This window comes from Mirounga leonina, unplaced genomic scaffold (genome assembly GCF_011800145.1).
Source record: "Mirounga leonina isolate KUSES-001 unplaced genomic scaffold, KU_Mleo_1.0 Mir_174, whole genome shotgun sequence".
Taxonomy (NCBI): domain Eukaryota; kingdom Metazoa; phylum Chordata; class Mammalia; order Carnivora; family Phocidae; genus Mirounga; species Mirounga leonina.
Genome location: NW_023270451.1, coordinates 76220300 through 76233502, shown reverse-complemented (window position 1 = coordinate 76233502; position 13203 = coordinate 76220300). Strand labels below are relative to the sequence as shown.

Sequence of the window (13203 nt, the reverse complement as noted above, 5' to 3'; positions counted from 1 at the left end):
AGAACAATTAACTTTTAATTTCTATGTGAATGACATTGCTAAAAAGATAACCTTTAATATCTTACATGGTATAGCACAGAGGTTCAGAAACATAAAGGAGATAAATTAACGCAACAAAAACAATCCTCTTATCTCAAGTGACTGTGGTTCAACTGGTTTTCAGTCGAAATACTATTTCAGCAAGTATTTATTATCTATCTCAGAGCCAACTGTGTCAGATGCTGTGAGGATTATAAAGGAATATAAAAGACATAATCCCCATATTTAAGGAACCTACCACATCTCTCAATTCTTTAGACAACAAGGTCAATTCCATTTTCTTGCGAGTGAAATTAAATTTCTTGCCATGACATGGCATTTGATAATCAATTCTCAATTATTTATGTAAATGAATGCAACACACTGGTAAGTGAAAAATCCAGCTGATTTTTTGTTTTGATCCTAACCTGGCAAAAGTTGTAAGTGATAAGGAAAGTCTGCTCCTTGGGAACAATGATTTCTAGGTTTACATATGGCTTTTTAACTTTTGTTGGGAAAATGTTGGTTACTCTATTTACACTGGGCAAGAGTAGGACTCAGTGAGCTTGAGAACTAACAAAATGTAGAGAAAGTTTAACAGGTTACTGCCTTAGCAAGGACAATGAAGCGTCCCTCTCCTAGGCCTGAGAGAAAAAGTCAGGGGAAGGCATGAATGGTAGAAACACACGGGTGAAAAGGAACAAATTACTGTACTATGAGATCAATCCTAAGGCTGGAGGAGACCATGAAAGTCACATTGCTAGGTTCATTAATGTGATAGCTAAATTACTCCTGTATGACATAAAACAAAAAACTGCCTCTGTTGAAGAAATGATAGATCAATGAGACAGGATATTTGTTTCAAAAGCTGTATAAACAGAACACTATTCAACATCTAAGGCACTGGCTTTTCCATTTATAATGTGATATTATGTACTTGTGTTTGTAGAGACAATGATTTGACCTGAGGTATCATTAAACTCATAAAATGGCAAGGTAGGACTGTGCTCAAAGAGGCGCTGGTAAATAAGCAAAATAAAATACTCGTATTAACTGGACTGTGAGATTCTTTAGACCAAGGTTTGGCCCAGGGCCAGATGTGGCCCACCACTGCTTTCTCATTTTATTGGAACCCAGCCACACTTACGTTAATGTATTTGTCTATGGCTGTTTTCGCACTAGAGGGGCAGAGTCAAGGAGTTGTGGATAGAAATTACATGACCTGCAAAGCTGAAAATATTTACTCTTCAGGCCTTTTTAGAAGTTTATATTATATATAAAATGACTATATAAAAGTTACAGTCATTCTTTCGAGGGCTGAGTCTGAGGCAGCTTAACACTTAGGTCTTTTGCAGGATTAATTATAACCTGCTGCCTTGAGATTGCCATATAGCTCCGATTTCTGCATGTGGTCAACTGTAAACTTGTTCAAAGATCATTTTAAATGCAGTGGCCAAAAAGAATAGTGAGGTCCCAGTCAACTTCCAAAGTTAAGAGGGCAGCTGAACAGTTACTCCTGTTCAAAAGATCCTGAAAATGGTCTTCAAGAATAGTATCAACAGTCCACCGAGACCAACTGCTAGTGAAAGCAAGAACCTGGAGGCCAGTATGTGATGTCCAGTGTCCACTATCTAATTTCAGATTTCAGGGTGATCTAGCTGGCCTGCAAGTATCTAATGCATACAGTTTGGATCGTATAGATTGAATCACTGCTGAAAGGCAGAAAAGTTTAATGGTTAAGAATACAGCCTATTAAGTCAGACTTCCCAGATTTGAGTTTCAGCTCACTTCCTAGGATTATCCATCTTGGGCAAGTTGCTTCCCTTGAATTCAGTTTCCTGGTCTATAAAAATGGGGATCGTCATTAGCTCACTCACAGGCCTGTTACAAGGATTAAATTAGCTAATACATGTAAGTAGTCACAAGACTACCTGGCACTTAGTAAACCTTCAATACATATGAATTATTACAATCACTGGACATGACTTTTGTACATTGTTTTATGAAACCTCTTCTTTGTCCTCATTTCAATATAACAAACACATGTCTTCAAAAAGGTTTTTTTTTCACATGTAACAAAAGGCCTCATACCTAGTTCCTTTTTCTTTTATAAGGAGTTTGTTGCTGGGGCACCTGGGTGGCTCAGTCATTAAGCGTCTTACCTTCTGCACAGGTCATGATCCCAGTGTCCTGGGATCAAGCCCCGCATCAGGCTCCCTGCTCAGTGGGGAGCCTGCTTCTCCCTCTCAAACTCCCCCTGCTTCTCCCTCTCCCACTCCCCCTGCTTGTGTTTCCTCTCTCGCTGTATCTCTCTGTCAGATAAATAAAAATCTTAAAAAAAAAAAAGTTTGTTGCTAATGAGGATTCAGTCATGAAAATCTGTTTTTCTCCAACCTTTGTCATCCCATTTAGTTTTCAGAAAAGGTTTATAATCCAATCTATAAGTCTATATAAATAGTAAAAGAGGAAAAAATAGGTGGCTTTCTTACCATTGAATGTTTGCTGTAAGTGTGTAGGCAGAGGTGAGTGGGAAAGTGTTGCTGCATGCTGAGCTCCTGGCTGTAAACCCTTTAGTAAATCTGAGAGAAAAACAGACTTGTCAGTGATCTTCCTCAACCTAAGATTTGAGCCCTCTTAGATCAAAAATGAAAATAGTTTAATTTATCTAATATAAGTACAGCCCCTAACTTCAGAGTCCTTCTTAAACTAGAGCACATACATCGAAAAATTTATATGTATAAACGTATGTGTATGCAAATAACCCAGCAAATAGGACTTCCTCTTATTATTACTTTCATTAAGATAGAAATGTGGTATAGATGGTTCCTTTAAGGATTGTAAATAAAATCTGATTCCAGTAATTTGACTATATTTAAATGAAATAAACTGCATTTCTTAAAAAAAAAAAATTCTGTAATCTTCACTAACTCCAAATGGACTACCCTCAATGAGTATAAATTCATGAGGTTTACTGTTCTGTCAAACTAGGTAGCCAAATGACTAAAGGAGCCGCACTTACTCTGAGTTAGGCTGTGGTGGAAAGCGGCTGAGGTAGATCCCGAGGTGGTTGTCACTCCAGCTGTGTCCGTTCCAAAGCCAAGCAGCTCCAAGGGAAACTGGAAGGGCATGGTCACTGGAACAAGGCCACCCAGCATCCCAAAAGGAGTCACATTTTGATTTGTTACAGACAAAGGTGATGTCATGAGAGTCAGAGGTGAGGCATTAGCCAATAATGATGCTCCTGCTGTGGACTGCAGAAACCAGGGGTCAAAATACATAAGAAATCAAATCTTTAACCTGAATTGATTTATTTTATTTAATATCCTTATGGGCGCAAGACTGTGTCCTATATCTACTCTAACAGAAACGTTATGAGACAGAAAATGAAGACTGAGGTGAAAAATGTATTTCTGAGACCTACCCATATTGGTTTTGGAATTAATTCTCTACTCAGCTCTTCATTGCCAGTTTAAACTCCTTATTTTAACGCCTGTATTACCACTCATTCATTCATTCCTCACCTCAGACTTCCACTTTTCTACTTTTGCTCCTAGCTCCTCGATCTGAGCTACTGGTCATTAATTCCATACAATTTCAATTTGGTCTTTGAAAATGTTTGGTAATTTCATTGTTTGTTTTACCATCTTTTCTGATACAATCCATGTGGTTACTGTTCCAGACAAGAACTCTCTCAAAGCCCGTAACACAATACCCTCTGCTTTCATCAGAACGCGTTGAAGAAATGAGGCCATCTGGATGTTCTTCCTCTTCCTTTATTAGCTTTACCTGCCTCTTCTCCAAAACTGACCTATGCCATGAATCTCCCTATGCCAAACTTTCTGGTACAAATATCTAGTATTACATCTTTTTCCAAGTTTCCTCTGTCTTGCCATATACAGATAACTCATCTTTTTTTTTTTAAACAACTACAGTTATTCCTGGCTGCTCCTCAAACCCTAGAAAAACCAAACTTACTTGTATTCCTTTTGTTAACCAAATTTGGTAAATGATACCCTCCATTCCCCACATTATCTAGTTTCTCCTTAACCCCTGGAAGCTGGTTTCCATATTCAATACTTTTCAGAACTTAAAGACTCCTTGCAGTAAAAGGTGTTTTAATACTCCTCTATCTGGGCTTTGATGCCATGTGTATGAAAAGTACATTTAAATCAGAAAGAAATATGATAACATTAACTTTCCCTAAGAAATTAGTTAAATACACTTCATTAAGCTAATTTAATTCTTTGAACAATTTTCTATTCAGCAATCTTTTCCCATTTTGACTTTCTTTTCTACATGTACTTATCAACAAACATTATAATAAAATTGTCTCAGTATCAGATATTATCTATGATAGTTTGTACAACTATGAATTTTCTTTTGTAGTCTTATCTTACCAATTCTAAGTTTCCCTGGCCAAAAATTTTACAGTTCTAAATTTAGTCAAGAAAACTGAATTCTTCGAATATTTTTAAGTCAATAATCAATGTTAACTATTATCAGGTTTATTTTGTGTGCTCACTCCTTTTCCAGTAAACATTATTAATAAAGGGCTGATCATTTTATTTCTTAGTTAATATATGAGAAAAATTTTAGTGATCTTCCCATACATACACGTCACAGTGGATACATTTCTTACACCTAACAGTCCATGCCACTGCTAAACAAAAAATGAAGAATACTCTCCAGAAGGCTTTGAATCTGGTTTTTCCACTCTTTCTCCAATAGCCTTCCCTTCCCTTATCTCCTTTGTTAGCTCTCAATTTTATATCCTATCTCAGTTTCAATCCTGTAAATCTAAAAGCTCAGGGAGGAATAGCACTTGGATATGGAACACTCATCAACAAATGAACTCATCAATTCCTACACTTGATCTTAGCCAAAAGGCCGAGAAGCGATGAACTCATCAGTTCCTATAATCATGTGACCCCATCCTATATCTCAAATGCTATCATTAGTAGTCTCATTCTTTCCCGACACCAGGGCTTGAAACCTTAGTTTTTAGGCATCATAAAAAAATGGACAAGGTGAACTCACTGTCAACATACCCATTTTTTTTTTTTTTTAAACCACTACTTCCTCCAACACTTAAGTACAAATCTTCATTACTTTATGCTTGGACTTGGCTACTTTTCTTATTTTCTAGTCTTTCCCTTACTGGCCAATCATGATATACAAAATGGATACACTGGAAAGAATTACTAAGCTAGAAATAAGGACACTTTGAAGCAGTTTGGATAGAAGGTATCCTGCATCAATTTAAGAATTAAAAAGAGTTTTTTTAAAATCATAGTTCTCTTGTAATCTCAGGATAATATGAGGCACACACTCCAAGACCAAGTGCCCCAAGTGGAACCCCCTAGAGAGGAACATTAGATACTGCTAATAAGGAGAACTCAAGCTTTTCTGGAGAAGGCTAACTGAAGTATTAAAATAGCTGGAAAACATAAATTAGGGCAACTTCCCAAATTAACTGAGCGATAAAAAATGATACCATGCCATAACTGTGTAATATTTTGTACTTTCAAAAAACTTCCATATCCACTTTTGTCTATAAAACTAAAATGAAACATCAGACTACCTAAATATTACATGGCATTTATAAATTTTTCTCTCCCTGTAAGATGGAGACCTTTCAAAAGTTAGGTATCCTATTGCTGATATCATTCGAAAGCATACAGGAGAAGTGGTCAACCTAAAACAGGCCGATAGTTCAGGATAATGCTCCATAATCAAAAATACTTCCACGACCTCCATATTTCATTCCCAGGGGAAAATATGAAGGAAAACCATGCTCTTCCTGCAGTGGGCATTCTATCTATCGAGAATTTTTTTAAACCACATTTTATCTCGCTGAGTGCATCCACCCCCCCATTCTCTACAACAACCAGAAGGATATTTTGAAATATAAATCAATGAAGACCCTCCAATGGCTTCCCACTGCACAGATTAAAACCCCAAGAAGTTCTTATCGTGACCTGCAAGGTCCTGCATCACATGGTTCTGGTTGATCTCAGACCTTGTCACCTATCCATCTCTCCGTAGTCCAGCCATGCATACCTACACATCAGGCTCCTTCCTATCTCAGTGTCTTCACACCTACCATCTCTCTAGCCTGGACTGTTTGTTTGTTCCCCCTATCTCCAAATGACTAGCCTGCTTATTCAGTTCTCAGATCAAATGTTATCTCCTGAAAGAGGCTGTCCCCAACTCCCTTATCTATGTTAGCAGCAATCACACTTTGTCATATTATTGTTTTTTCATAGCACTTAACATGTTTTTTAAAAATTTGTGTTTTATCTTTCTACCTGGAATATATGCTCCATGACCGGAGAGATCCTGAGTATGGTGTTTACCCTATCTCCCCAGCACCTAGAAGAGTGCCTGGCACATATTAAATACCTCAGAAACATTTGCTTAATGAGTTAATTATTTTGGGAATTATAAAGTGGCAAAGAAATGGATTCATAGAACATCAGTAAGTTGAAGGGTAAGAAAGAAGAGGAAAGCCTTGAGCAGGAAGTTATTAAATAGAAAGTAGGTAGAGGTAATAATCTGAACCTGGAAAGATTTTAATTTCTGTTAAACTCAGGGCCTGTCCTTTTCACTCTGCAAATGAACAGATAGCTGAAGATGTCTTTCAGACAGGAGCCGAATGTTTTGCAGGCACAGATAGGGAATCTCCTTTTAGTGTTAAGAGTGCTAGAGAGACAGGATTTAGAGGCCACGAGGTCTCAATGACAGACTACGTTAAAAAAAAAACAAACCAAACCACAGGTTCCCCCAAAGTTATGATCAACTATTCAATGACTGACCTTTTCTTCAGTCAAACCAGTAAGACAGAACAAAAAGGATCAGATCTGAAGGCAGGAACAATAAGGCCTTCAAATCATAAAGTCATATTGGAAAGGATGAAAACTAGAAAAAAGTAGTTAACTTTTTGGAAACACAAATTTTGCCATATGGGTTCCCTGCTGACAAATGAATTGGTATGCTAAGTATCTAGGTTCTCCTGGGATAGATGATCAAATACAAGAAGGACTGGCAGGAGGGGGAGAGCTGAGGGGGTGGCAGCAGGGTGGGGACAGAACTGAGAGACTCTGGAGATGACAAAGGCTAGAGAAAGATTTAACCTTAAATTCAAAGTGAAGGGGGAAAAAAGGCAATTTTTCTTCAGGAAAAAAACCCAAAAACTTAAAGCAAATGAAACCATAGTTTACGATTTAGCTCAAGAGAGACAATATTTTACATAGTCCTGGATTTAACCAAAAGTTGTACTTGTACTCTTTCAGGAGAATGGCAGAGGTATAAAGGCAGCTAAAAGCTTTATCATGATAAGTTAAGAGATAATAGTAAAATGAATAAATTGTCTTCCATCCATTCTTAGTATTTAAAAACACAGAAAAAGCTATGAGAATTAAAAGTAACTGATACTAGGAAGGGGGACCCACGTGGCAGGGAACTGGCATTTCTGTTATGATTCTGTCCTTTACTCAAATTGAAGATTAACGTCAAACACAGTCAACATTTTAATAAAGGTATCACAAAGAGGAATGTGAACTAACTCCCAGACCTTAGTTATAACTTAAATTTTAACATACAATCCCTAATCAGTGGGTTTTTTTTTTTTTTCATTTTATTTCTGATGAAAGTAAAACTAAACAGATAAAACATCCTAGATTTCAACTAGTAAAGTATCGGTTAATTGAATTTTGTTTTATATTAGAATTCTGGAATAAATGAATTCATTACTAAGCCTACAGTAATGGCAGAGTGATGATCTGGGTTTCGCGTGTTTATGAATACCAATCCTTAGCTTGTACTGAAGAGCAGAAAATATCTATAAACACCAAGGTAAAAATTCTTTCATTAGATGCTCCTATTCCGCATCAACAGGAGGCAGTAAAAAGAACACTTTCTGAGACAACGGAATCCCACAAATCAACAAAAGTCATGTTTTCAAAAAACACTTGGGAACCTAAGAACTAACATCACAAAATGTTACATATTTTTAAAAAGCTTGTTATGAAACAGCATATTATATGACACCCATTTTCTTGACAAGAATCCAAAAAAGTACCAGGAAAATATAAACAGCAGTGGGATAATGGGGGACTTTTCTTTGTTGTGAATTTGCCTACAGTGAATACGTATTACTTTTTGGGATGGGAGACAGGGAAGAAGAATCTTACAGAAATCAAACTGGTCACGTGAAGGACAAATCTGGCAAGTCTCAGAATACAAGGAGTAGCAGAAAGATGAAAACAATGACAGAGAAGATGACATGGAAAGGAGAGAAATGAAATATGAGTAATAAAGAGTTCTCAACAAACCTGGGCCAAATGGATCAGAAATGATAATGAAACACATCATAGAACAAAATATTCTTGAGCTGAAAAAGCCGCCAGGTATAAACTTACAGATAAAACCTAGCTATAATTTGAGGATACTTGAATTTCAAGGAAAAAGAGAAACTCTTACTAGCATTTAGGCAGAGAAAACACATACAAGGGAACAAAATATTGGAATGGCCTCAGACTTCCCTGTAATCCTCAATACTAAGCAAAGGTCAGTGGAACAGTATTTATAACATTGGGAGGAGACCGTTAGTGACCCGAGAAGTCTACATACCTAAGTGTGACAGTACAGAAATGATCAGGTATGCTGGAGCTAAGGTAAAGTAAGTTTTGTGTTAGTCTTCCTGAAAAGACTCCGAGTGAAGCACTCCCACTGTGAGATAAATTTAAATTAAAAACTCACGAATGGGGAAACCGGTGGTATAAAAGGATTATCGACAGTAATTTGACACAGAGAATTACATATGAGTAACTGCAAAATTCATGCCAAATAAAAATTTTATTTGAAAAGACAAATGGCTAAAGGAAAAAAAAAATAACCATGAATGTATAAATTTGATTAAATAAAAAAGTTGACAGGAGAAAGGGGACTAGAGAGAGGGAGAAAGGAGACAAGTGAGGGTATGTTAAACTCGTAAGTTACTACTTTGTTCTGAATTTTGACAACATATTTTAAATATGCATTATGTGTTTTTCAAAAATTGCAAAAGTCGTATGTGCTACTTTACCTGGAAGAAAAAAAAATGACATCCCAACAAAAACCTCATCCACCAAGTATCCCCATTACTGTGATGTGAACATCAGGAACATTCCTTGGCCATAAGCTGTAATAAGCTATTACGAACAACCTACGTACATGGTTATTAAACGGACTCACAGGAAAGACCGCACAATCTTATACTTTATCCCATGAACGTACGTAACATACATACCTGCACACTGGCTGTTACCACTGAAGACCCTGAGGCAGAGGATGGTCTATGTGGAGTAGACGACGGTTTAGTAGCACCCTGTGTTCCACTTCCTGTTCCCCCAGAGAGACTAGTCCTATTCGCTCCGCTTGAGTTTAGGCTGCTACCTCTGCTGGCAGGTACATTCACTGCAATCCCACTCAAGCTATTCTTCCCAACAGTTCCAGCGGATGAGGAATTTGTGAGCTTTGAAGGGGCCTGAAGATTTTTTGTGGGTGGAAGGCCTGAAGTGCGATTAGAGGGCAGCAAATTCAGGGTGGGCGACTGTCTGCTGAGGCTTATCCCACTGGGGTGTTTATGGACTGGGTTGTTACTGCTGGAGTGGCTACTCTGGGCTACTAGTGCATTTGGACTGGAAGCGCTTGGGGGTACAGGAGGCTTGGGAGTAGGGCTGGACTTAGAAATAAGTTTCGTTGATACTGAAGGCTTAGCTGACAGAGAGGGCTTGGGTGAGGCGGAAGGCTTAGGTGAGGGCAAGGGTTTAGGAGATGTGGCAGGTTTTGGAGATGCGGCAAGTTTGGGGGATGCAGCCATTGAGAAGGGAGACTTGAAACCCTGCGTGGACATCTGTGACACCATAGCCTTGGCTAAATAGTTACTGGAGGTAGTGGTGCTGGGTACTGTCCTAGAAACCAGGGGGTGGGACCCTTGAGAACCATTTCCAGGTGAGGGAGTAGATAAGGGAAGGCGGTACATGAGTGGCTTATCCGAAGTCTTAATAAGCGGGGATGAACAGGCAAGTTGGGGATTATTACTCAACTTCACCACTGGGTTGGTCTGTGATTTACTAATGGTTGCTTGTAATGGAGACACATAGTTTTGCTGGACAGCTGAATGCTGGTGCACCTTTGTTACTTGTGTTAACGAAGAAGCATCCTGGGCCTCTGGTGTCCCCAGAGCGTGAGAGGAGGCAGCAACTTGGGCTTGGGAAGAGGACACATGGGTCTGGGAAGAGGAAGAAGCATGAATCTGACTCGACCTCTGTAGTCCTTGCTGAAGCAGCCTGGCTGGCAAAGGTTCCAAGGAAACTTTAGGGTTCTGAATTGAAGAACCAGCAATAAGGCCTGAAGAGATGCCAGTATGAGCTAAATCCTGGGGTTTCTTTGGTACTGGCCCTGTATGACCAGCAATAAGACTTGATGAATGTGCAGTCTGAGGAGAATCTAGTTTTTTAGGAGCAGCCAGCGGCAACTTACTCATGATACTTGCTAATTTTTCTTCTCTCAGTCCTGGACGAGGTTTTGCAGTTGGCATGCTTATCCTTGAGCCAGCTGGAGGGCCTTTGTTCCCATTGTTGATAACAGCTAAAGCTTCAGAAACAAGATCCAGTGCAGGTGGATGGAAAGAAAGGTCTTCATCTAGTGAGTCATCAAGGCAGATCGTCTCCTGGGCTGGTGTGGAGCTAGAGCTGGTGGAGGCCACGGCAGATGTGCTAGAGCTCGTTGAGGGACCACCAACTGAAGCCACCAACGATGCAGTTTTCTGGTCCTTTTTTGGACTACACTCCTAGCATAAACAGCATTATATTGGAACAAATTAAATGATTAATAAATAATTACTAAGTATTAGTTTTTTTGATTTTTTTTAAAGGACTAAGAACATCTCACAATGATTAAAATTCTATTGGAAATCTTTAGACTGAAAAAACCAAAACAGTTCTCAGGATAGAGCTCTTGACTGAACCGTTCAGAAGCCAAAGCATCTGATACAGTGCACACAGCGGCCATACCTTAGTAAGCTCTTCTAAGAGAACTTGACACCAAGCCAAAGGAATATTCGTATACTAGTTGCATTATTGGCGAAACTCTCCCTCACCCCACCCCACCTGCATCAGATCTTCAGATACTATTCCAAATCCATCTGTTCATGGACTATTCTCTTTTTATTCTTCTTGTACCTAGGAGAAATTCTGCCTTTATTCTAAGACTCTGCCCTTCTTCTCTAGGATGCTTTGCTACGATACTGACCCTCACTTTCTGCTCCCTTGTGTTTCTGCCGCTGTATGCCCTGTCCTATAGCCACTCATAGCCAGTACGTAGAGAAGTGGTACATAAACTGGGATTCAATCCAAGCATACTCAAATTAAGTCTTCTATTCATTATGGTCATTTGTAATTTATTCAACATATATTTACTAAATGTTTACTATGAGCAAGGCACTATACACAAGAAAACAAGGTTATGGGAATTAAAATTCTGAATACCTAAGAGAATTTTTTTTCCCCCAAAAAATTAAGTTTCTTAAAATTCAAGGAAGAGAAAAGAGAATTAGAGCACAATTTAAAATATTCCAAGAGCAAAAGAATTAAAAAGTAACTGTTTCGGAGTGCCTGGGACTAATGTATTAGTTGGTTGGGCTTCCGACTCTTGGTTTCGGCTCAGGTCATGATCTCAGGGTCCTGAGATCAGGCCTGTGTGAGTCTCCGAGGTCAAAGTGGAGCTCTCCCTCCCCCCACCCCCTTGTGCTCTGTCTCTCTCTAATAAAGAAAATCTAAAAAAAAAAAAAGCTGTTTCCCTTAAAAGGGAAATATAAAGTATTCGACTCATGTCATTTTTAAGATTTTTTTTTTTTAAGATTTTATTTATTTATTTCTGAGAGAGAGAGAGCACAAGTGGGGGGGAGCGGCAGGCAGAGGGAGAGGTGGAAGCAGGTTCCCCACTGAGCAAGGAGCCCGATGCGGGACTCGATCCCAGGACCCTGGAATCATGACCCGAGCCGAAGGCAGATGCCCAACTAACTGAGCCACCCAGGCGTCCCATGTCATTTTTAAGATTAAGAAGAAATAAAACGAGGGCGCCTGGGTGGCTCAGTTGGTTAAGCGACTGCCTTCGGCTCAGGTCATGATCCTGGAGTCCTGGGATCGAGTTCCGCATCGGGCTCCCTGCTCGGCAGGGAGCCTGCTTCTCCCTCTGACCCTCCCCCCTCTCATGTGCTCTCTGTCTCTCTCATCCTCTCTGTCTCAAATAAATAAATAAAATCTTTAAAAAAAAAGAAGAAATAAAACTATTACATAAAAAGCACTTCAAAGTTTCTTTGATTAGTCTCTTAAAAACAAACCCAAATAAACCTAAACCCAAAGTCTTAAATTACACATTAATTTATACAATCACAGCACTTACCTTAACCATAGTGGGGAAAGAATGGAGAGGAAGTGTCTTTACCATCACCTTCTAAGGTATTACAGTAAAGAAGCTGGTAAGAAGGCTGTTAAACTCTAACTTCCTCAGCAATTTTTCTAAGCTGCTAGTCCAAAAGCCCTGATTGAAAACTCCACTGCCTCTCAGAATTCTGTAGTGTAACTGCACTAAGGTCAAAATTATCTGTTAAGGGGCGCCTGGGTGGCTCAGTTGGTTAAGCAACTGCCTTCGGCTCAGGTCATGATCCTGGAGTCCCAGGATCGAGTCCCGCATCGGGCTCCCTGCTCAGCAGGGGGTCTGCTTCTCTCTCTGACCCTCCTCCCTCTCATGCTCTCTCTCAATAAATAAATAAAAATCTTAAAAAAAAAAAAATGTCTGTTAAGATGAATGGGTAATACATATGAGACACGTCTGCTTGACAGGCCATCCATTCAAATATGATTAGTGAAAATACCTTTTTTATTAAAAAAGTATACAAACTGAGGGTGGGGGAATGTATTGGAATCATAATGGTAGCATTACCAATATAAAACTTTTTTAAAGGAACTTTTTATTTTTTTTAAAGAATATACTGGTTTCATTTTTATTTACTATCTATTTATTCTAAGTTCTGGGCCCAATGTGCAGCTTGAACTCACAACCCTGAAATCAAGAATCATATGCTCTTCTGACTGAGCCAGCCAGGTGCCCCTGAATTAATTTTTTCTTCTAGAATAATGT

The 13203-nt window shown here is 38.9% G+C and overlaps 1 protein-coding gene across 1 annotated transcript in view; it reads right to left on the bottom strand.

The window, feature by feature from the left end:
* UBN2 (ubinuclein 2) overlaps positions 1-13203 on the bottom strand; it is a 73619-nt gene that overhangs the window by 9597 nt on the left and 50819 nt on the right. The window contains exons 14-16 of the mRNA XM_035021202.1: positions 9308-10852; positions 3038-3269; positions 2508-2597 (exon numbers count right to left, since the gene is read on the bottom strand). Of these exons, the coding sequence (XP_034877093.1) occupies positions 2508-2597; positions 3038-3269; positions 9308-10852 (1867 nt within the window). The remainder of the gene's footprint in view (positions 1-2507; positions 2598-3037; positions 3270-9307; positions 10853-13203) is intronic.